At 41.4% G+C, this 22,586-nt stretch overlaps 1 protein-coding gene across 1 annotated transcript in view; it reads left to right on the forward strand.

The window, feature by feature from the left end:
• The window catches only part of RBBP8NL (RBBP8 N-terminal like), a 345,060-nt gene extending 332,382 nt beyond the window's left edge, over positions 1-12,678 (forward strand). The window contains exon 14 of the mRNA XM_044090408.1: positions 12,298-12,678. Coding sequence (XP_043946343.1) covers positions 12,298-12,431 — 134 coding nt within the window. The 3' untranslated portion in view covers positions 12,432-12,678. The remainder of the gene's footprint in view (positions 1-12,297) is intronic.
• The last annotated feature ends 9,908 nt before the right edge of the window (positions 12,679-22,586 follow it).

The raw sequence follows: 22,586 nt of genomic DNA on the forward strand, positions 1-22,586 counted from the left end.
GAGCCAAAAACATTCTCACCATAGGTTCATAGCTGTGTACTAGGTTAATGGCCCTGGAGCCTTTACAAGCCTAGCTCATAGGATTACCCTGGCATCGTGCCACCTGACCTTACTTCCTAGTGCCTCTGTCAAGTATAGCCACTGGACTGATCCCCAGGGTGACTTTTCTATTTCCCATCCACTCATCAAGATTTCTCTTGAAGATGGCCAGTGAGGCACTCCGCTTGACATGTATGGGAAGTCTATTCCATAGCATGGGCAGTCTCTTGGTTATGAACCTGTCCCTCCAGCTTGTTCTGTTGATTGTGGTAATGAGGTTGAGGTCTCTGGAGAATGTAGTGCAGTGGGACTGGGATTTCTTTAGATGTAGCATTTCTAACAGAACTGGATCAGACATGGCTTTGTAAGTCAAGCAGAGATCGCCTCTAAGTAGGCGATATGAGACAGAGAATAGTTGGGAGTTTTTTTAGTCTGTCCATGCAGGACAAGGGTTTAAGGCCTAGGATCCTCTTTGTGAGGTACTTTTATGGCCTCTTCAGTTGTTGCAGGTGTCTAGTGAGGTACATGCCAAATGGGGCATTGTACTTGATGATTGGCCTAATGAGGAAAGAGTAGAGGGAAACAATGACCTCTTTCTTCCTGGATGCAAAACCCTTAGTAATGAGATGTGCCACATAGAAGGACTTTCTGACCACAGTGACAATGTGGTGGTCAAAAAAGAGGTTGCTGTCAACCTGTGTTCCCAGATCTCTTATGATGCCTTCTGCGTTCAGTGGACTACAATCGATGTGGTAATTCGTGGGAACTGTTTTTTTCCCAAAGGGGATGATGACACATTTTTTGGCATTGAGCTTAAGGCCATGGTTCTGACACCAGTCGTTGGTCTCAGTGAGGCCTTTCTGTAGGATGTCAACATCACTTGGGGAGTTAATAATAACTCCCAACTTGCAATCATCTGCAAACTTTGTCAGCCAGTGTCCATTCATGTTGGCCTGGACTTCAGAGAAATAGATACCAAACAGGAGAGGACCCAGGACCAAACTCTGTGGGACTCCACTCGTGACTGGTCAGCAGTCTGACTTGGAGTCATCTACTTTCACACTGTGGGTTCTATCTGTGAGCCAGTTTGTAACTCATCTAGTGATATAGGGGTTGATGCCTAGCTTAGTGAGTTTTTCTATGATTCCTGAGTGGGGAATGGTATCAAAGGCCTTGGCCAGATCAAGGTAGGCTGTATGAACCACATTGCCTTCATCCACACCTCTGGTGACTGACTCAAAGAAGTCAACCAGGTTGAGCAGGCATGATCTACCCTTCACAAAACCAAACTGTGTGGGATCCAGAGTTTGGAGATTCCCTCATAGCTTTGCATATCAGACTTGTCAGTCTAATGGGGCAATAGTTCCCAGGGTCTGTAGTCACTCCTCCTCCTTTGTGGAGAGGGATGACTGTAGCAGTGCGCCATTCTGTAGGGACAATGCCTGAGGTGAGGCTGTGATTGAACAGGGCACACAGGTGAGGTGCCAGTTCACTCTGTAGTTCATTTAGAACACAGCCAGGGATATTGTCAGGTCCCATAGAAGCTGTATTCTTGGCCTTGGACAGTGCTGTTTTAACCTGTGCAGCAGTAATACTGGGTTCCTGGTAATCTACTGATATTGTGGTTGGTCCTTTTGGGGGGTAAAGTTGGCACTGAATCTGTCAGCCAGTATATTGGTAATATCTGTTGGCTCACTATAGGAGGTGCCATTGTGCAACAGCTCCGAGCAAATCTGGGTATTGCCGTGGAAATTCTTTCCATAACTATAGAACACCTTGTGGTTGTCTTTACTATCTGCTGCAATTCTGTCTTCATAGCTAGCTGTAGAGGATTTGATGAGGGATCTCAACTTTTTGTTGAGGCTGAAAAGGGAGTTTTTCCAGTCTTGGGACTTCACCTTATTTTGCATCAGTTTCCTCCTTCTGTTGTAGACTTTGTTTATGGCAGGGGACCACCAGATTGGCTTCCTTTTTTTGGAGGAGAGCATCTTGGTTCTATTGGGTATGACGAGATCCATGCATTTGTGTACGTGTTCGTACAGAGTATTAGTGTATGATCCGGTGCTCATGCAGCTGTTCTCCAATTGCATGGGTGTCGTGAAGTTAGCCACCTCTGTTTTTAGGAGCCCAAAGTTAGATTTGGAGAAGTTTTTCATGGTAGTTACCTTTGCAGGGGGGGGGGGGTGCAAGGAATGTGAATTTCCAAGGTGATTTGTTTGTGGTCGGATCTAACCAGGGAGGAGTTGACTATTGACTATTGGTACAGAGCAACGGTCGCCCATGTTAGTAATGACCAGGTCAAGGATGTTGCTACCTCTAGTGGGGATAACTACACTTGCCATTAATTATCTCCTCTCCTCTCCGCACTTCTTTATGGCACTCCCATCCTTACTAACCTCCAAGAATCACAAAAATCAAAACTTGAACAAAGATATATCAAAATTGCTAAATCTGTAGTAAATACCCCCTTTCAGATCCCACCACTGTATAGCACTAAAAATCTAAATTGGTTCGAACTACCCCATCAACTAACATATATACAGCTTCTTACCAACTATAAAATTATCCAGCATCCATCTGCTTGTCCAGCACTAAATAACATTCTACAGAATTATGTTCTCAGTCAGTTATTTTGATCCAGTCACCAAACACTCCTGACTGTCTATCAAATCTGCTGGGCATTGTCTATATTTGTACCATGTTGCTAAGGTCTGGAACTCCTTACCTGTATTGATCAGGTCAATAACTTCCCTCCCACCCTTCAAAACCATTCTGAAAGACTTCCTAGCCAAATGCTGGCTCTGTTTTTGGTCAACACCAGGATAAGCTATATCCCTAAATTCGAACAAGTACCTGTTCATACTGTACACCTCCTTACTTAGGTTCATAGGTTCATAGGAGGGTACTAGGTATTGGTCCTAGGGCCTATATAAGCCTAGCCAAAAATGTACCCTGGCTTTCGCCACCCAAGAAAATTATTTTTCTGTGCCCCTGTCGAGCAGATCCACAGAAGTCATCCCCGGGGTGAATTTCCTATCTCCCATCCAGTCATCAAGATTTTTCTTGAAGAGTGCTAATGAGGAGCTTTGTTTGACATAGATAGGTGGTCTGTTCCAGAGTATGGGAAGTCTCTGGGACAGGAATCTATCCCTCCAGCATGTTCTGTTTATTGGGGTGATAAGGTTTAGGTCCCTAGAGCATGTAGCTCGGAGGGATTGGGATTTCTTTAAGTGGAGCATGTCCAACAGCTCTGGGTTTGACATAGCTTTGTATGTTAGGCAGAGATCGCCTCTGAGTAGGCGATATGTGACGGAGTAAAGCTGGAGTTTTTGAGACGGTCTGTGTAGGGCATCTGTTTGAGGCCAGTAATCCTCTTTGTGAGGTATTTCTGTGGCCTTTCCAGTTGTTGTAGATGTCTTGTGAGGTACATACCAAAAGGAGCATTGTACTCTGTAATGGGTCTAATGAGTGATGAGTAGAGGGGAAGAATGACCTCTTTTTTTCTGGATCAGAAACCTTTTGTGATGAGGTGAGCCACGTAGAAGGATTTCCTGACCACTGTAGCGATGTGATTATCAAAGGAGAGACTACTGTCCACCTGTGTCCTAAGGTCTCTTACCACATTTTCAGTATTAAGTAGAGTACCACTTATGTGGTAGTTCATGGGTACAGAGTTTTTACCAAAGGGGATGACAATGCACATTTTGGCACTGAGCTTGAGGCCATGGCTTTGACACCAGGCATCTGTCTCAGTGAGGCCCTTTTGTAGTATGTTTTCATCGTTAGGAGTTTCAATTATGGCTCCTAGTTTGCAGTCATCTGCAAACTTTGTTAGCCAAAGACCTTCTGTGTTAGCCTGTACTTCAGAGAAGTAGATACCAAACAGGAGAGGACCCAGGACTGAACCCTGTGATACTCCACTTTCTTGATTTTTCTCTATTCTTCTTACTATATCAATTTCTCTCCCCTGGCTTTCTCTCTAAGTATACTATAAGCCTGCTTTTCTCTCACTTCATATTGCAATTCTACTAACTTACCTTTCATTTCTCTATAAACTGGCTAACATTTCTCTAGCTATTAAATAAATCATCATATAACTTATTTTTATTCTTAGTCAATGTTTTCATATTATGTCTAATTTGGTATAATCATTTAAACTGTAGATGTTTTGTTGTATTATTTTTGAAGATTTTAAAATGATTGTTCTTAAAATGTTTTGTAATACTTTTCTCCTTGGGGCTCCTCTGAAATGGGCTCCTACCCAGTTGGACTTTCCTGGCAATTGAATACCAATATAATAAATAACACAAAGCTTCCTAACAAAAAAGGATCACTGGTCTTAAAAACATTATAAAACACTTAAAAACCACCCAAAGGGTGTATACAAACTCAGAAAATAAAAAAATAAAAAAATGACCACTGCCGAAAGTACAAGCAAGACAGTATTTATTAAAACTAAGCACTATCACCCAACTTTGCACTGGGCTTCATTAGAGTCAGCCGTGGTCATTTTTTTCTTTTTTTTTTTTTCTTAAAAACATTAGCTAGAAGGACATACTGGAGTCCTTGTCTTTCTATTCAGTATCATACAGGTTCCTGAGGTAAAATCTGTGTTTAGTTTCCCATCCCATCAGGGGATCCAATTCTCCTTGACAAATAAGATTATGTGGCCAACAACAAAACCAGAAATCTCAACCTTTACTCAGGAATAAAAATAAATCTAGGTGAAGAGAAAGTTTCATCATCCAGCACCTCCCCTTACTGTGGAATAGACTCCCCTTGCATTTCAATCAATGATTTCTCTTCCTCTTTCAGACATAGCTTAGATAGATGGGTGCCCCTAAATTCACCCCTGTACTTACAGGTGCTACCTTCCTTGCATAAGATGGTACAGCCTGTGGGTGGGTTTTGGCAGGGTCATATTAAGGAGGGGGCTGATGGAGTTCTAGGCCCATATGTCTGAAATAAGCCCTCCTGCTCCCAATCCCAGTTTAGTTTAATATCTCTTGCTACTGTTCAGGCAGATAAATAGGGCCTTTGTAAGGTTTACCTCCAGGTCCATGACATCCATATTCCAGAACCGGGTGTTAGGAAGTTGCAGATGACCTCTAGTCAAACATATCTTGTTTTTTTTATTGTCTTATAATTAAGTACCCCTTGCTAGATGAAAGCATGGAATAACTGAAACACAAAAGTTTACAGAAAACCTTATACATCAGGGGAGATTACTTTTTTCATTGGTATCCTGCAGTGGTAAAACCTCCAAGTGATGTCAGGAACCTCCTAGTGAAGTTTGGAAAGGCCTGTGCTGTCATGGGTAGAAAATAACTTTGTAGAAGTAGGAGCTGCCCTTAAGACAGAGAGGCAAGGTGAAGGGAAGAACCATTGTCAGTAGATCTGAACATTATCAAGCCAAGTTTCTAAAGTGCAGAGGAAGGATGAGAAGCTTATAGAGGAAATGCTAATATACAAGCTAACAGCATCACACCCACTGAGCCTGACAGGTCTTCTCATTAATAACAATGTCACATCCACTGAGCCTGATAGGTCTGCTCATTATTAACAGTGTCACACTCACTGAGTCTGATAGATCTGCTCATTAATAGTGTCACACCCACTGAGCATGATAGGTCTGCTCATCAATAACGATGTCACACCCACTGAGCTTGATATGTCTGCTCATTATTAACAGTGTCACACCCACTGACTCTGATAGGTCTGCTCATTATTAACAGTGTCACAACCACTGAGCTTGATAGGTCTACTCGTTATTAACAGTGTCAAACCCACTGAGTCTGATAGGTCTGCTCATTAATAACAGTGTCACACCCACTGAGCCTGATACATCTGCTCGTTAATAACAGTGTCACACCCACTGAGCCCAATAGTTGTGCGCATTAATAACAATGTGACACCCACTGAGCCTGATACATCTGCTCATTAATAACAGTGTCACACCCACTGAGCCTGAAAGGTCTGCTCATTAATAACAGTGTCACACACACTGAGCCTGACAGGTCTGCTCATTATTAACAGTGTCACAACCACTGAGCTTGATAGGTCTACTCATTATTAACAGTGTCAAACCCACTGAGTCTGATAGGTCTGCTCATTAATAACAGTGTCACACCCACTGAGCCCGATAGGTGTGCTCATTAATAACAATGTGACACCCACTGAGCCTGATACATCTGCTCATTAATAACAGTGTCACACCCACTGAGCCTGAAAGGTCTGCTCATTAATAACAGTGTCACACCCACTGAGCCCGATAGGTGTGCTCATTAATAACAATGTGACACCCACTGAGCCTGATACATCTGCTCATTAATAACAGTGTCACACCCACTGAGCCCGATAGGTGTGCTCATTAATAACAATGTGACACCCACTGAGCCTGATACATCTGCTCATTAATAACAGTGTCACACCCACTGAGCCTGAAAGGTCTGCTCATTAATAACAGTGTCACATTCACTGAGCCTGAAAGGTCTGCTCATTAATTCTACATTGGAGCAAATGTTAATCAAATAGGTGGTGGTGACACCATTACTGGTGCTATAAGCCAACAGGAATCCTATTTTAAAGTTTGCACATGATCAGAAATATTGCGAGCATTTAGAGGTTAAGAAAATTAAAGTGGGTTTTGGACAGATTTTCTATGAACCTTTTATGAATGGCCTGCCTCATGCCCAAGCTGTCAAAGTACCTCACTCCATAGGCCCGGTAGAGCCCAGTTGTCCCCTTTTCTATCACAGAGATCCCCTGTTTATCAAATTGTTATGGAATTAGTACACTTATTGCCTACATTTTGGTGATACTTAACTGAGACACTGGGTACCCTGAGACTGCATGCTTATTCAACACAAATGCAAAAGCAATAACACAGGGACTAATATTTCTGATCCTGAAAGTGATCCTCACGAACCAATGACTCCTTTCATTATGGTTACCTATGTCAGATGGTACACAGTGAGCCAATAATAACTTCTGCTTCTCATAACCAACCTGAGTATCTTGTTGACAAGTTAGGTAAAACCTCAGTTAGTGATGTTAACAAAGTCTGAGAACAAAGAATATAAGAGCTGGGCTACTTTACCATCATATATTATGTAGTGTTGCAGAGCAGAAAGTACACGTGCAAAATCAGGACAAAGCTGGTAATACATTTAATCAAAGAATGGGACACATAAGGCCGTGATTATACTAATGTCCAAAATGAAGAAATGTCACTTAGGAGATCAAGTTGTAGTATTAATACCAGTAGTTGTAGTATTAATACCAGTAGTTGTAGTATTAATACCAGTAGTTAAAGCTAATTTCTGTTCACCTGGCAGGGAAGGGGATGGAACAAGGAATAATAAGCTATCCTGACCAGGAGATCAGAAACAGCAACAACAGCCCCTTAAAACATTAAAATCCTGGTATGAAAAGAACTCTACTGGTTATAGTGAATTGTACTGTTGAATGTCTTGTGAGAATAGCTGGCACTTTTACTCATCATCACAAAGGGGGGAATACGGGATGTCTTCATTACATGCAGTGATATGTTTTCTCTTATTCCTGGCAATATGGCAGTAAACGAAGATGGCATTGTGACAGAACTAAAGAAATATGAGCAGCTTAATCTATGTAGGGTCAGCAAAGCAGGAAATATTCCTATAAGTAGATAGTCAAATAATTGCTTAATTTGGGAGTCCATGGGGAAACATCAGTGGAGTAGTATATTAGTGCTGGTATCCAAGCCTGACAGCTCTGGTCACATTTAAAATGGCTTCCTTCAGGTCAATGAGGCCTACCCTACAACTCGCATAAGCGACATTACTGGCTGGTGGGAACTACCTGGTATTTTACTGCCTTGGACCTGCCTAAAGGCATTAGCAGGTGCATTTCCATGAGACAGCAAAATGAAAGACTACCATTTCTGTGCCAAAATGTCTTATTTTCAGTTCTCTGTCCTGGAATCTGGGCTGCACAGAGCCTTTGTAGCATTCCAGTGAATGAACCTATTGACCCAGAGACTCCCCAGTAGAGCGCCTCTTTGGCCCTCTTCAAAAGGAACCATGATGATTAGATGGGAGAAAGGAAATTCACCCCGGGGATCACGTCAGTCGCCCTGCTAGACAGGGGTCCAGGGAAGTAAATAGTGTGGGAAGAAATAGCCAGGGAATTGTTATGGCTAGGCTTGTATAGGCCCTAGGGCTGATATCCTAGTACCAACCTATGAACCTATGAACAAGTAATTAATAAACAAGCTGTTATTCACACATAACAATTGCACATCAACGTATCTGAATGACATGGTCTTCCATATTTGGGACTGGGTGCCACACTTACCTAAGGTTCAAATGGTACTTATGCCCTCCCCAGTTGGGGGGGGGGGAATTACCACAGTGGAAAAATGTCAAATTGGTCTAGAATAGGTTCAATACATAGTATATGACATGTTAATAGATCTAGGAACAAAGGTAATGGAATAAGAGGCCTTGCAAAGTATAACCAAGATCTGAGTTCAATCCTTTGTGGGTCTGTTCACATATAACTGGAGGTTTATGCTTCATTTTGTCACTACAGGTTCTGCACTGATGAGCCTGAAGGACACTTCCAGGTATCTCACTATGTTAAACATGTAAAGTGATCCAAGGGAACGAGAACTGGCTTTCACTAACTGGAGCTCAATGCTTTGTGTGTGCCCACTCATCAAAAATCTACACTTTAAAACAGAGTTTCTGCTCCAAACAGATGCCTCAGTTTTTGGGTTGAGAGCAATTTTATCTTAGTTGCTTAGGAATGAGGAAGGTTCAGTGTTCCTCAGTAGAAAGTGGTCTGTGTGAAACATTTCTACGTCGATGTGGAGTAGAATTAGTTGCCAATTATGACAGCTCCTGCTAGCTGGAACCAATTAGAATTCCAGGAGAATCTTCCAACACAACCATATCAGTCCCAAAAGGATAAAGTCACAACAATGAAAAAATGCAAGTAAAAATATAGTATTATAATTCAATAGATAAATATCAGAAGGTAATAAAATAATGACACAAACAAGCCTGACATTTTGGACATCCTATCCTTCACTGGGGTGTTACATTTTCATGGCTTCACGAATGTCCTTTTGGGGCTGCTGGGATTATGCTGAAATATTGTATGGCTATGCTTCCTTGCAATGGCACAGAAGGAACCAGGAAAACAACTTGCGGGTCACGTTGTGGTTACTGACCATGAACTCATTTGATTTCAGTGTTACTCATTGAGCTGCATAGGCCTATAGCAATACTAATGCACTCTCCTTTCCTTGATGGCTTTTCCTGTCACTCAGTATATTGGGTGCAAGCTGGAAGAGGTGATATGTGGCATATGGGTGCTGAATTACTGAATGGCTTCCTCCTGTCCATGATACACTGTGGTTTTAATTACTTGGGACCACCTGTCATGAATTACTTGCTGATTAGCATCACCTGTTCCTACTTTAGGACCACCTGTCGTGAATTACTTGCTGATTAGCATCACCTGTTCCTACTTTAGGACCACCTGTCATGAATTACTTGCTGATTAGCATCACCTGTTCCTACTTTAGGACCACCTGTCATGAATTACTTGCTGATTAGCATCACCTGTTCCTACTTTAGGACCACCTGTCATGAATTACTTGCTGATTAGCATCACCTGTTCCTACTTTAGGACCACCTGTCATGAACTACTTGCTGATTAGCATCACCTGTTCCCACTTTAGGACCACCTGTCATGAATTACTTGCTGATTAGCATCACCTGTTCCCACTTTAGGACCACCTGTCATGAATTACTTGCTGATTAGCATCACCTGTTCCCACTTTAGGACCACCTGTCATGAATTACTTGCTGATTAGCATCACCTGTTCCTACTTTAGGACCACCTGTCATGAACTACTTGCTGATTAGCATCACTTGTTCCTACTTTAGGACCACTTGTCATGAATTACTTGCTGATTAGCATCACCTGTTCCTACTTTCTTCATTCTCTCTGGTTTAAAAATTAGAACCGTATGAAAGTGATTCCGTGAAGAATATTTTAAAAATGATGCTAAAAACAAACATTTACTAAAGAACAACATTGAAGACATCTTTGCCGTAAGATTTGATTAGACTTGTTGTTGGATTTAGTGAGATCTTTATCTATCAGAGTCTGGAAATAATAAAAACCTACCATAACATGCTGAAAACGTATCCTAACCTTGAACTGGAATGTTGTGTATGAAAAATTAACTGAATGGTAGCTAATGAATTGAATAAGCTATCTTTGTATTTCTGAGTTTCCTGAGGTGAAGGAAAGCCATGATTTATCCCACTGAAGCCATGTTTTTATTTCTCTGTAACCTGTAACCACCACCACTTCATCCTTAACACCCCAGTATAAAGTCTGGTATAACAGGGTGATTGGTTTGATATACTGTGGTCCCTATCATGACTGTTTCTTTCCCCATTTGTGGCAAGTGCTTTATGACAATACAAGACACCTGCTGTACCACAGTTTTCACTGTCATAATAGAATACCCACTTCCCAGAATGCCACATGTGATGTCACAATGTATGACACTCAGTTTGCTGCATAGTGCATCTTTACTATGCAGTGCAGGGCATAAGGGTACATTACCCACTACACTGTCTACCCTAACAATAAGATGCCATCACTGCCCAGGTATAAAAATGTGCTATTACAAAGGAGGGCAGAAGACCACATTATCCAATACATTGTGTGGCCTAGCAATAACATGTCATCACAGCCCACATGCTAAGTATGATATGACACTGCAGGGCACAAGGGCACATTACCTACTGCACTGTGAGCCTAACAATAGAATGCCATCACCACCCATGTGCTTAAGTATGATATGACACTGCAGGGCACAAGGGCACATTACCCACTGCACTGTGAGCCTAACAATAGAATGCCATCACCACCCATGTGCTTAAGTATGATATGACACTGCAGGGCACAAGGGCACATTACCCACTGCACTGTGTGCCTAACAATAGAATGCCATCACCACCCCAGAGCTACGTATGCTATTACAGTGCAGGACACACAGTCTGCTACTAGGTCAGATAACTTCCTTCTTCAATACACTGTTCCCTGCTCTGAATGGGTGGGACACGTAGTACCCCACATTCTGCAGCCTACATGCCTCCTAACCCCTCCCCCCTCCACCACCATCTTAGTTTATTTCACTGCCACTCAGAGCACCACTGAAATGAATGGCATACTGTTATGCTTCAGTGTCCCATTCATTTCACTTTGGCATATAGTAAGTGACGACTGACAGACGTGATTGTATTTATGAACCATATGTCCATCTGTACTGTCCATCTGTACTGAGAAGCCCTCAATACCAAGTATACTCTAATAATCTGTGAATTTGACCACCCAATTCAGTACCTTTCTTGCTCCAAATTATATAGCAGCTGCTTGTCCCATCTCCTGTGAGACTTAACTCCAGTTGCTATTTCCTAGACCCAAATGTTCTATAATTTCAAAAGGGAAGTATATGTTACAAAAGATATGTTCAGCATATTCAGAAACTGCTGACACGTGACATTTTTAAAACTGCATTATTTTCTATAGTCTGAGCAGATACTTTTCTAACAAACTAAAGAAGAAAATAATATGTCATGTGATCAGATTAGGTCAAAGGTCATAGCTCAATCTGAAGTAGTTAAGGTTTGGAAGTGTGGGCAGTTTCAGTGTCCAGTTTACTGACAAGTGGCTGGAACAAAGTAAATAAACATGTGTGCAGACACGTCTGACATTAGTAACATTTCATTGTGCAAACAAATTAAATAAACGCGGGCAGACATGTCTGACAGTAACATTGTAGCATTTCATTGTGCATGATAATGGTATCACACGTAGAAAGGGGTGAAAGAGTTGTTTGTGGCACTGATAATTCTGAACAAAAGTTACATTTTTGACTAATAAAATATTTTGCAACATTATAGAGATGTCCTAGTATGCTTCGTGATGAAGAGTTTAGTCTGGGGACCAGATATCCTTACCTAGCCATTAACCATGTACTCAGAATTACTATCTTTTCATTTGTCCCCGATAACAAATAATGACATTGTATTTTCATTTACATGCCAACCTGAAAAAGAAACTGAAGGTGAATTCCAGCTAACATTTATAATGTTTTGTGTATTGTACGTGTTTTGTAGTTTACTCACATATCATTTTATTTTTCTGTTCAGAGTTGATAGTCGCATATGACATTTTGTTTCTGTTCAGTGTACAGGAAATCTATCCGAGGAAGACGGAAAGGAAGAGTCAGCCTGTGTGAAGACGAGGTCAAAGCAGAAGGCACTGGAATGAACAAGGGTCAGCCATCTAGTGTAAATATGTCATTAGGGGCTCACAGCTGACTATGGAAAACAGAAAATGCCTTTTATCCAACACTGGATTGTGAAGCTGGGACACTCTATCATGGACAATGGCTTAGAGGAGGGAGACAGGAAACAACATTTGCAAATCCATTGTTAAATCAGAATTTAGAAAGAAAGGAACAAAAAGGTAACCTCAGATGGTAGAAGAGATAACATGAGCAAGAGATGATTTCCAAATGTAAAAAAAATAAATTAATTAATAAAAACTACTGTGGCCATCTGCAAAGCATGAGGTGGACTGCCAAATGATTTAGATGTTGGAGAGGTACAGTGAGATATAGAGGAACTGGTGAGGGAGGAAATATGAGAAGGCACATATGACATAACCATCTCGGACACATGAATGGAAAATACCTATTAAAATGACTGTGACTTATGGGATAATAATATACTTTAGTTAACAAGCGTGTGAAACATGGAGATGTGAATAATACACTTTTGTCAGCAAATGTAAAATACAAAAAACAAATACTAACGCTAATATTTCTGAAGTAACTTTGCCATGCCAAGTCTAACGCCCATGTCAGCTTGTAATATGAAAACACACAGTAATTATATCAACACTGCAAAATATGGACATTTAAAATGCATTTATGCCAGCAACTGTAAAAGCTGGGAGAAATTTGAAGTTCAGAAGCTGACTTGAGAATGTGGAAACATTGTTCTCATAGCCTACGATCACAGAAGGGATGTAAGTGTGCAAAAACATCTAACTGCAGTTAAGGTAAAGGAGGAACAAAACCAGCAGTTCACTTAGAAGATTGAAACTATTATCCAGTCTGTGGAGGAGAACATTAAAACTAACTGATACATAGGGAAGAAAATATGATACCACAAATTTATTGAATTATTGACTAACGACAGACCACGAAAACGAGAAAAGGGAAAGGATGGTGCAAACTCGCTTATAGGATAGAAAAAGGAACAAGAGCGGTACAGAAAAGTGTGTGTGTGTGTGTGTGTGTGTGTGTTATATAGACAGTCAGGTGTGTGTGTGTGTGTGTGTGTGTGTGTGTGTGTGTGTGTGTGTGTGTGTGTGTGTGTGTGTGTGTGTGTGTGTGTGTGTGCATTATATAGACGGACAGATGTGTGTGTGTGTGTGTGTGTGTGTGTGTGTGTGTGTGTGTGTGTGTGTGTGTGTGTGTTTTATACAGACAGACTGATGTGTTTGTGTGTGTGTGCATTATATAGCCGGACAGATGTGTGTGTGTGTGTGTGTGTGTCTTATACAGACAGATGTGACAGACAGATGTGTGTGTGTTTTATATAGACAGACAGATGTGTTTGTGTGTGTGTGTTTTTATATAGATGGATAGATGTGTTTGTGTGTGTGTGTGTGTGTGTGTGTGTGTGTGTGTGTGTGTGTGTGTGTGTGTGTGTGTGTGTGTGTGTTTTATACAGACAGACAGATGTGTGTGTACGCATGCATGCAATATGCTTACAGTTAACAATCAAATACAATTTGTTTGTGTCTTTCGGCTTTTCCCGGTTAGGGGTCGCCACAGCGGAACTCCGGTCCGCTAATGATTGGCAGTAGAGTTTTATGTGTTGGCTTGCTGGGTCTAATGCACAACCTTCAACGAAGGAATGCCCGTTCACGCATGTCGCCACACAGAAGATGCTCTAACTGAGAATCGAACGGGCAACGTCTAACTGTGAGGCGACAACGCTACCGCAGCACCACCACCGCAGATAGTAAAAAGTTTTATAGAGGAAGCCAAGTAGGAAAAGATACTAAAATCCCTAGTAAAAAATTTAAGATAAGGTAACCATTTAACTTTTCCCTTCTGTATAAATGAATCCTTAACTGAATTCCAAATTGTTAATTACTAAGGTTAGAATTATGGAAAATATTTTAGATGACACAATATCAGAGAAAAATAATGTTAAAACAAAAGTAACACTATTCACATTAGTTCAGATTCACTCCTTGACCCCTAGGGGCACAGTGTTTAACTGTAACACAACTTTACGTTACTGGTATCACACTTTTAAACTTTAACAACAAAGTAGTAGTAACATGAAATGGGAGTTTATTTGCTTTTCAAATAGTAATTATGTCTTTGTAAATGAGAAGTTGAGCTTAGATGAAGATGGGAAAGTAGAAAGAAAGGTCAGACGTTAGCAAAGGACTGGGTTAGCAATGTGAGATGTCAACAAGGCAAAATATAATTAAACAATTAAGAAAAAAATATACTCTGACTAAGAGAGAAGTAACTGAGTTGTGTTTAAAAGGGGTACTGAGAACCAACTAATGGCTTACTCTCTGTTATAGTTAAGTTGTTCTGACCTGCCTCACTGTTAACTAGTTGTGTAAGTATCACTAGGCAGAAATAATTGTTATAAAGAGCTCTTGCAATGACTGAGCAATTGGGGTGCTGAAGCAGGTTATGTGAAGCAATACGTTGCAATAATACAGTTTTGTTGTGATGCAATAGTTTCCAAAAATATTAAAAAGAGCTTGAAAGAAGAGCAGCTGAGATACAGAATTGCAATTCATAAGGTTATGTATCGAGGTTCGAGTCTAGTCTGCTAATTGGTTGAAGTGGTGATTATCCAAATTTTCACTAGATGTGTATGTGTGTCTCTGTGTGCAGTGTGTCTGCATTATCCTGAGTAGGATAAAGTGAGTTTCAGAAAAATCAATAAATAAAAGAATGAATGGAGCAGGTTTGCTTTTTGCATAGATTTTGGTGATTAACAAACAGACACGTTTGTAACGATGTTACTGCTATCCTACAGTGTTGATTGAAGATGGTTTAAGTTGTCAGCATGTCCTAGTAGAAATTTCCCATCAGCTTCTGTAGTATAACCATCATTAACATATATAGTACGCAGTAAAGGACCTAAAATGGAGTTTTGGGGCAGGTCAGTGGGAAGTACAGCTGGTAGTAAGGAACATGATTGGTGCTCAGTGCGCTGAGTTCTATGTTTGAGACGGGTGAGAGAACAGAAGCAGTGGGAGGAGTTAGTCCCAAGGTTTAACGACATAGTGTATCACAATGTTAGGATTAACAGCATGATATCCCTTATTTAAATCAAGAAATAGTACTGTGGACTCGGGTTTTGTCTCAATGATCTATTATCACATCAAGATTTAGGATGGCAGTTTACACACTGTGACCTACTCATATCTATGCTGTGTGTTTGATAAAATGGAATTTTTGTGAACAAAACAATGCCAGATTTCTTTGGATACAATTTTATTTTCCATCAATTTTTCCAGGATAGTGAATGTTGAGCTTACTTTGAAATTTGTAAGGCCATCTGTCCATCACCTATCTGAACTGGCATCACAGTAGTTGTCCACAGGATTTGTAATCAAGCTTCCTTTATCTGTTAACAAGCTCTCTAACAAGACTGGCAGTGAATTTAGCAGTTTGGTGAAATATTTTGTAAGAAAGGGCAATCAGAGGATAGGAGGCTATTGTTTTTCCCTTTTTTAAAGCATTCTGCAGAGTTTTGTGTGGATGATTTTTAAAAAGGTAAGCTGGAAAGCCTTGGTATGGACAGTTTAAATAAGTGTGAGGTATATTTTCAACAGAATGTTAGTGACATACAGACACAAAGACACACACACGTGCGCCTGCACACACATGCACACACACACACACACACACACACACACACACACTCGCACACACACACACACACACACACACACACACACACGCACACACACAGATATGGATATATATAGATATAGATAGACACATAGATATAGGTTCATAGGTTCATAGGTAGGTATTAGGCTATATGCCTGAACGCATTTATAAGCCTAGCCAGAATGTGTTGGCTTTCGCCGTCCCCTTAGATTAGTTCCCTGTGCCTCTGTCCAGCGGTGCCACTAAAGTGATCCCAGGGGTAAACTTTCTATTTCCCATCCAATCGTCAAGGTTTCTTTTGAAGAGTGTTAGCAAGAAGCTCTGCCTAATGTAGATTGGAATCTTGTTCCAAAGCATGAGAAGTCTCTGCGACAGGAATCTATCCCTCCAGCACATCCTATTTATTGTTGTGGTGAGGTTTAGATCTCTAGAGTGTGTGGCTCGAGGGGATAAGGTTTTCTTTAGGTGGAGCATGTCCATCAATTCTGGGTTGGACATGGCCTTGTATGTCAGGCAGAGATCACCTCTGAGTAGGTGGTATGCAACCAAGTACAGCAGGAGTTTCTTCAGTCGAGCTGCATAGGGCATCTGTTTGAGGCCATTGATCCTCTTGATGAGGTACTTCTGTGGTCTTTCCAGCTGTTGCAGGTGTCTTGTAAGGTACATCCCAAATGGGGAGTTGTACTCTATGATGGGTCTGAGTGATGAGTAGAGGGGCACAAGGACCTCTTTTGATCTGGATGTGAACCCTTTTGTGATTAGGTGGGCCACGTAGAAGGATTTTCTAACCACTTTGGCAATGTGATTATCAAAGGGGAGATTACTATCTACTTGTGTCCCCAGATCCCTTATTACATCTTCCGTATTTAGGGGACTAACACCTATGTGGCAGTTTGTGGGTACTTTGTTTTTTTCCAAAGGGATGACTATGCACTTTTTGGCATTTAGCTTGAGGCCATGATTTTGACACCAGGTATCCGTCTCAGTGAGACCTTTTTGGAGGATGTCTGTGTCAGCCAGAGAGTCAATTATAGCCCGTAGTTTGCAGTCATCTGCAAACTTGGTCAGCCATAGTCCTCCTGTGCTTGCCTGTACCTCTAAGAAGTATATGCCAAACAAGGGGGGTCCTAGGACTGAGCCCTGGGGAATGCCACTTGTAACTGGTTTAGAGTCGGACCTAGCTCCCGCAACTCTCACCATGTGGGTTCTGTCTGTGAGCCAGTTGGCAACCCATCTTGTGACATAGGGGTCTATGTTCAGGCTGGTGAGCTTGTCTATAATACCAGAATGGGGAATGGTGTTGAAGGCCTTTGTGAGGTCTAGGTAGGCTGTGTGTACCACCTTTCCCTCATCTATAGCCTTGGTAACTGTCTCAAAGAAGTCCACCAGGTTTAGGAGGCATGATCTGCCCTTAACAAAGCCGAACTAGGTAGGGTCCAGTGTTTGGAGGTTCCCAATGTCTCTGTTAATGAGTTCCATGATGATACTCTCCATAGCCTTGCAGACCAAGCTAGTCAGGCTTATAGAGTGATTGTTCCCAGGATCTGTTGTGGCTCCACCTATGTGGACCCGAATAACCGTTGCTGTGCGCCACTCTATGGGTACGTAGCCTATGGAGAGATTGAGTTTAAACAGTGTGTTTAGGTGAGGGTTTAGTTCATCTTTGCGCTCATGTAGAATGCAGCCTGGGACACTGTCCAGTCCCATTGATGCTGTTTTTTTGGCTATGGAGAGGGCTGTTTTAACCTGAGTGTCTGATTTCAGGGACTCTACATTCTTCTGGTATGGTTATGGGCCCTTTAGGGGGTAAGAGTGGGGGGTGAAGTTTGCACTGAACCTGTCTGCCAGGATGTTGACAATATTGGTCAGTTCAGTGTATTTTGTGCCATTCTGCATTAACTACGAGCAGATCTGAGCATTGCCACTTAGATTCTTGACATAGCTATAGAATGTCTTGTGGTTATCTTTGGAGTCCTTGGCAATTTTTCTTTTGAAGCTCGCCTTGGATGATTTTATGAGGGATTGTAGTTTCTTGCTGATACTGATCAGGGATGTCTTCCCTTCTTGGGATTTTACTCTATTCTGTACTAGTTTCCTCCTTCTATTGTATAGCTTCTTTATGGCAGGAGTCCACCAGACTGGTTTCCTTTTCTTGGAAGGGTGAGTCTTGGTTTGGCTTGGAACAGCACAATCCATGCATTCTTCTAGGTGCCCATAGAATGAATTAGTAAAGGATTTTGCAGCTTGGACAGCGTTATCCTTTAGCATGGGGGCTTTGAAACTTTCCACCTCGGTCTTAAGTAACGTGAAGTTTGCTTTTGAAAAGTTTTTCATGGTGGTTTCCTTGTCCGGGGGTGGGGGCGGAATGTGGATATCCAAAGTCATTTGTTTATGGTCAGATCTAACCAGCGAGGGGTTGATCTCAAGTGTGGAACACCGGTCGCCCATGTTGGTGATGACCAGGTCCAATATGTTGTCACCTCTGGTGGGAGTGTTGACCAGTTGAACCAGGGTGTTTGAGTTTTAAATTCTAGGAAATGTTGGGCAAGGGAGTTAGTACTTGAGTAGTTCTCCCAATTAATGCTTGGGTAATTGAAATCACCCAATATTAGGGTGTTTGGTAGGACCTTTATGTTTCCCAGTGTTTCCAGAAATGCGGAATGGGGGTCCTGGGACCTGGTGGTTGATCTGTAGCAAGCTACAATTTGAATTGCAGTTTTGCCCATTGTTAGTTGCACGTGGATGTTCTCTGAAGCATCGTGCTGTGCCACTAACTTGGAGGTGTGGGTATCCATGATGAATATGGATACACCCCCACCTTTTGTATTTCGGTTCGGGTTCTGTGGCTGAAATGTATGGTATGAGTTGTAGCCTGGTAGTGCTGGGGTGCTCTCTGGAGCCTTAAACCAGGTTTCTGTTGCTGCACATATATTGATTTTCTCCATACTGAGGAGTGCCTCAAGTGCATGCATTTTGAGGTTTAGACTTCTGGCATTGAGTAGAATTACCCTAAGTTTTTTGTTACTTGTGCTATTTACGGCGGTGGGTTTGCCTTTTGAGCCTTGCCTAAAAAAGGCACTTTGGGGGTGGCAAGAGCCTTGGCCAGTATTCGAAAGCCTAAGGGTGACAGGTGCAAGCCATCTCTAGCGAAGTAGTGTGGCTTGTCGATCATGTCATCCCAGGCAGACAGACACTGGATCCCCTTTGAATGACACCAGAAACTTACCCAATTGCTGAAATCGAGAATTTTTTTCTTCATACCATGGTATCATTCTTGGTGAGGGCAGGATGCTGCTCAGGGTCAGGGTCATAGCAGCCTGGGCTATGTGATCAGAGAGCTCTTCCATGTCTCTTTTTATGTAGTCCAGGGAGGTACGGCTCAGGTCATTCATACCAACATGGACAATGACTGAGTCACATTTGTACTTGTTCTGGAGTGACCTGAGTGCTTGTGTTATGTGATGGATCCTGGCACCCGACAGGCAGCTAACAGTAACCTTCTCCTTATTCAGCCTAGTGAGTGGGACGTCAGTGTGCCTGACTATAGAGTAACCTATTACTAGTATGTTGGGTATGTTATTTTGCCTTAAAGGCTGTGATTGCATGGCACACTGGTTTTGTGAAGTACGTTTCATGGTTTGTGTTGGGGGTGGAGGTTGCCTGGATGCTTGCTTTGAATGTCTCTGTTGCTTTTGCAGATTTTTATTTAGAGCCTCCGAGTATGTTTTCATGTATTTATGTGTGTTTTTTGCCAGTGCTGGTTTAATGGGTCTATGTGAGACTGGTGGTGTGATGCAAGTATTTTCCTTCCCCTCTTGACTGTCTGATCCAGTCTTGGGTTGAGAGAGCTTAGCCTCCAGTTTGGCTGTACAATTGCATCTCTTGCATGTATTATTGTTTGGTGGTAGAAGGAGAGGGTTGTCTGTGTACATGAGGCAGTTGTAACATTGCCTCAAAATGCACAGATTCACCAGTTAGACTGGAGATTACACCTGAAACTGCCCTTTGGACATGCCTGGATAGGTACAGTGAACTGTTTTACTGGATGGCTGGTAAGGTTGAATAGAGAGCCTTGTCCTTCTGTACAGTACAGGAGGGTTTAGTGTTAGGGTTTAGAAGTGCTTGCTATGAGTTTTGAGCAAGTGCTGGGCTAAGACATGAATGGCTTGAGTGCTTAAGTTGAACGTTTGTCTAGTTCGAAGGGAAGATTTGAAGAGGAGACTTTGTAGAGCTGGGAATAGTTATACCCTAGCTAACCAGAGCTGCCCGGCACATAAAACCCGGCAAATGTGGTATTTATAGCAGGGAAATGAAAGAGATAGAAATTAGCCCAAAATGGCCAATAACCTACTAATTTCTGGGCTGAAACCCTCCTCCAGGGACAGATAGCCTCATCAAAGCTCCCCTCTCTCACAGGTGAACAGAGAAACTTCCTTCTATCCAAGTAAGGTATGGGCAAACACAGAGATTTGTAACACAGCCCTGAATTCACCACTAACCTGAAAACTAGATTATAATAGCTTAGAAAGGTGGGAAACAAGTATATTTTTTTTTCAGAAAATAAAGCAGATACAATAAAAAAAACACTTTAAATGCACAGAAAAGGATACTTATTGTTATATATCGCAGATCAGAGTTGTAGTCAATGCCCCTAGTAATAAAGTAGGAAGAAACACAAATACAGTAAAAGCAGATGAATAAAGTGCAATTTTATATATATATATATATATATATATATATATAAAACAATAGAAAATGGGCAAACTGATTTAAACAAGTTACCCAATTAACCAGAAAAAAAGCTCAGAACTGATCCCTGTTCCAGCAGTCTTCAATCAGACAAGCTCTAACTGCACACTCCTGCCACTAGGGTGCAAGGAAACCTTCTCCAAAAAAAGATGGCCTGGATCAGTGCTCAAGTTATACAAACAAAGCTAGATTCAGCAGGCCTGAATCTGGTCCATGCTACAGCAACAAAGCGCACCAATTTCAGAAAGAAACAGTTCAAATAAGCAGGCACAATAAGCCTGTGACCAGAAATTCCCAGCTCAGAAGGGCAGACTCCAGCCTCTCCTCCCACAAGAGTGTAGACCACAAACCTTCTTAATGTAGAATAACTGGCCTGAAGCCCAAGTGCTTAAGCCAGAACTAATACACTTTTAGAATAGCAGACACTGGGCCTTCAATCAGCAATTCCCAGCTTAGAAGGATGTAAGCTACCTGTCCTGCCACAACAGTGCAGACCACAAACCTTCTTAATGAAAAACAACCTGTATGAAACCCAAGTGCTTAAACCAAAAGACTTAGAATAACAGTTACAAATTAATCAGGCTATTACCAAGCAGTAATAAATGCAGCAGAATAAATAAAATTGAGTACTTTTAAGAAAAGTAAAATAAAGTAGGAGGAAACACAAATGCAGTAAAAGAAAATGAATAAAGTGCATTTTTTAAGTGCAAGGAGAGAGGAATGAAGAACCTAAGTGGGTTGGCCTTCTCAAATATTCTCTCTGTATTAAGTAGAGTGAACACTAGACTCAGAATATGATCTCACTGCACTTGGCTAAGTGAGCAAATGAGATGGACCCAGGAGGAGTGTCCTAATACAGACTTACAGGAGGGGCAGGCAATTCCAGAGTCACCAACACTAACACCAAAACAAAACAGGTAGGGTGGATGGGGAACTAACTGCAGAGAGACACACAGCACACTATTCAATGAAACACACAATTAGGAAACATAAAAAATGAAAGACAGTACTTTTAAAACTGCAAGTTTGTACTTAACAAAAGACTAAAATACACTACTGCAAGTGTCACTTAACTTCAGCTTCTAATGCAGGTGATTGTAGCCAAGCAAGTCTCTCAGAGGTTGAGCATAGGTATCATCATTATGGCCAACAAGCCATTTTGTCAGCCTTGAAGTAGCCTTTCAGTTTTGGTTGACTGTTACTTCTCTTAGGATATCCAAAACTCTTCTGGAAAGAGCTTATTAATAGCTTCACTCTCTAATACATCTACCAATACTCTCCACCCCCCACATCTGAATTAGTTTAAGCAATTTACCAATCTACCAATAAAAATTTATTCAACCTTTTCTCACCTTATCCCACTATATTTGTGACTTTTTTTTGTCCTTCCACTTCACCACAAATCAGTACATAAAACGTAGGTTTAGCAATACCTGGAAAAAATCTATTTCCCCTCCCCAAAAACCTACGTCTTCCACCCTAAATTTTTATAACTGGCCAATGTTAAAATTTCCAAACCCTTGACATATAAATCTAGTCTCTGACTGCTAATACCTTCTCAATAGCTTCAAGCCTACCTATATTATACCATTGCCTAAGGTTTCTTCCCCAATACCCTCTGACTATTTCTCATTAGACAATTTGAGTCCCATAAAAATCTTTGAAAATTAATATGCCACTGATATACTGTCAGCAGGATTTCTACCACAGATCCAACTCCTAAGTTACAGTCTTCTCAGTTATAGGTATCTCCACAAACATAAAGAAACATTTTGTAACT

This window comes from Protopterus annectens, chromosome 12.part0 (genome assembly GCF_019279795.1).
Source record: "Protopterus annectens isolate FY-2018-M chromosome 12.part0, PAN1.0, whole genome shotgun sequence".
Classification (NCBI taxonomy): Eukaryota; Metazoa; Chordata; order Ceratodontiformes; family Protopteridae; genus Protopterus; species Protopterus annectens.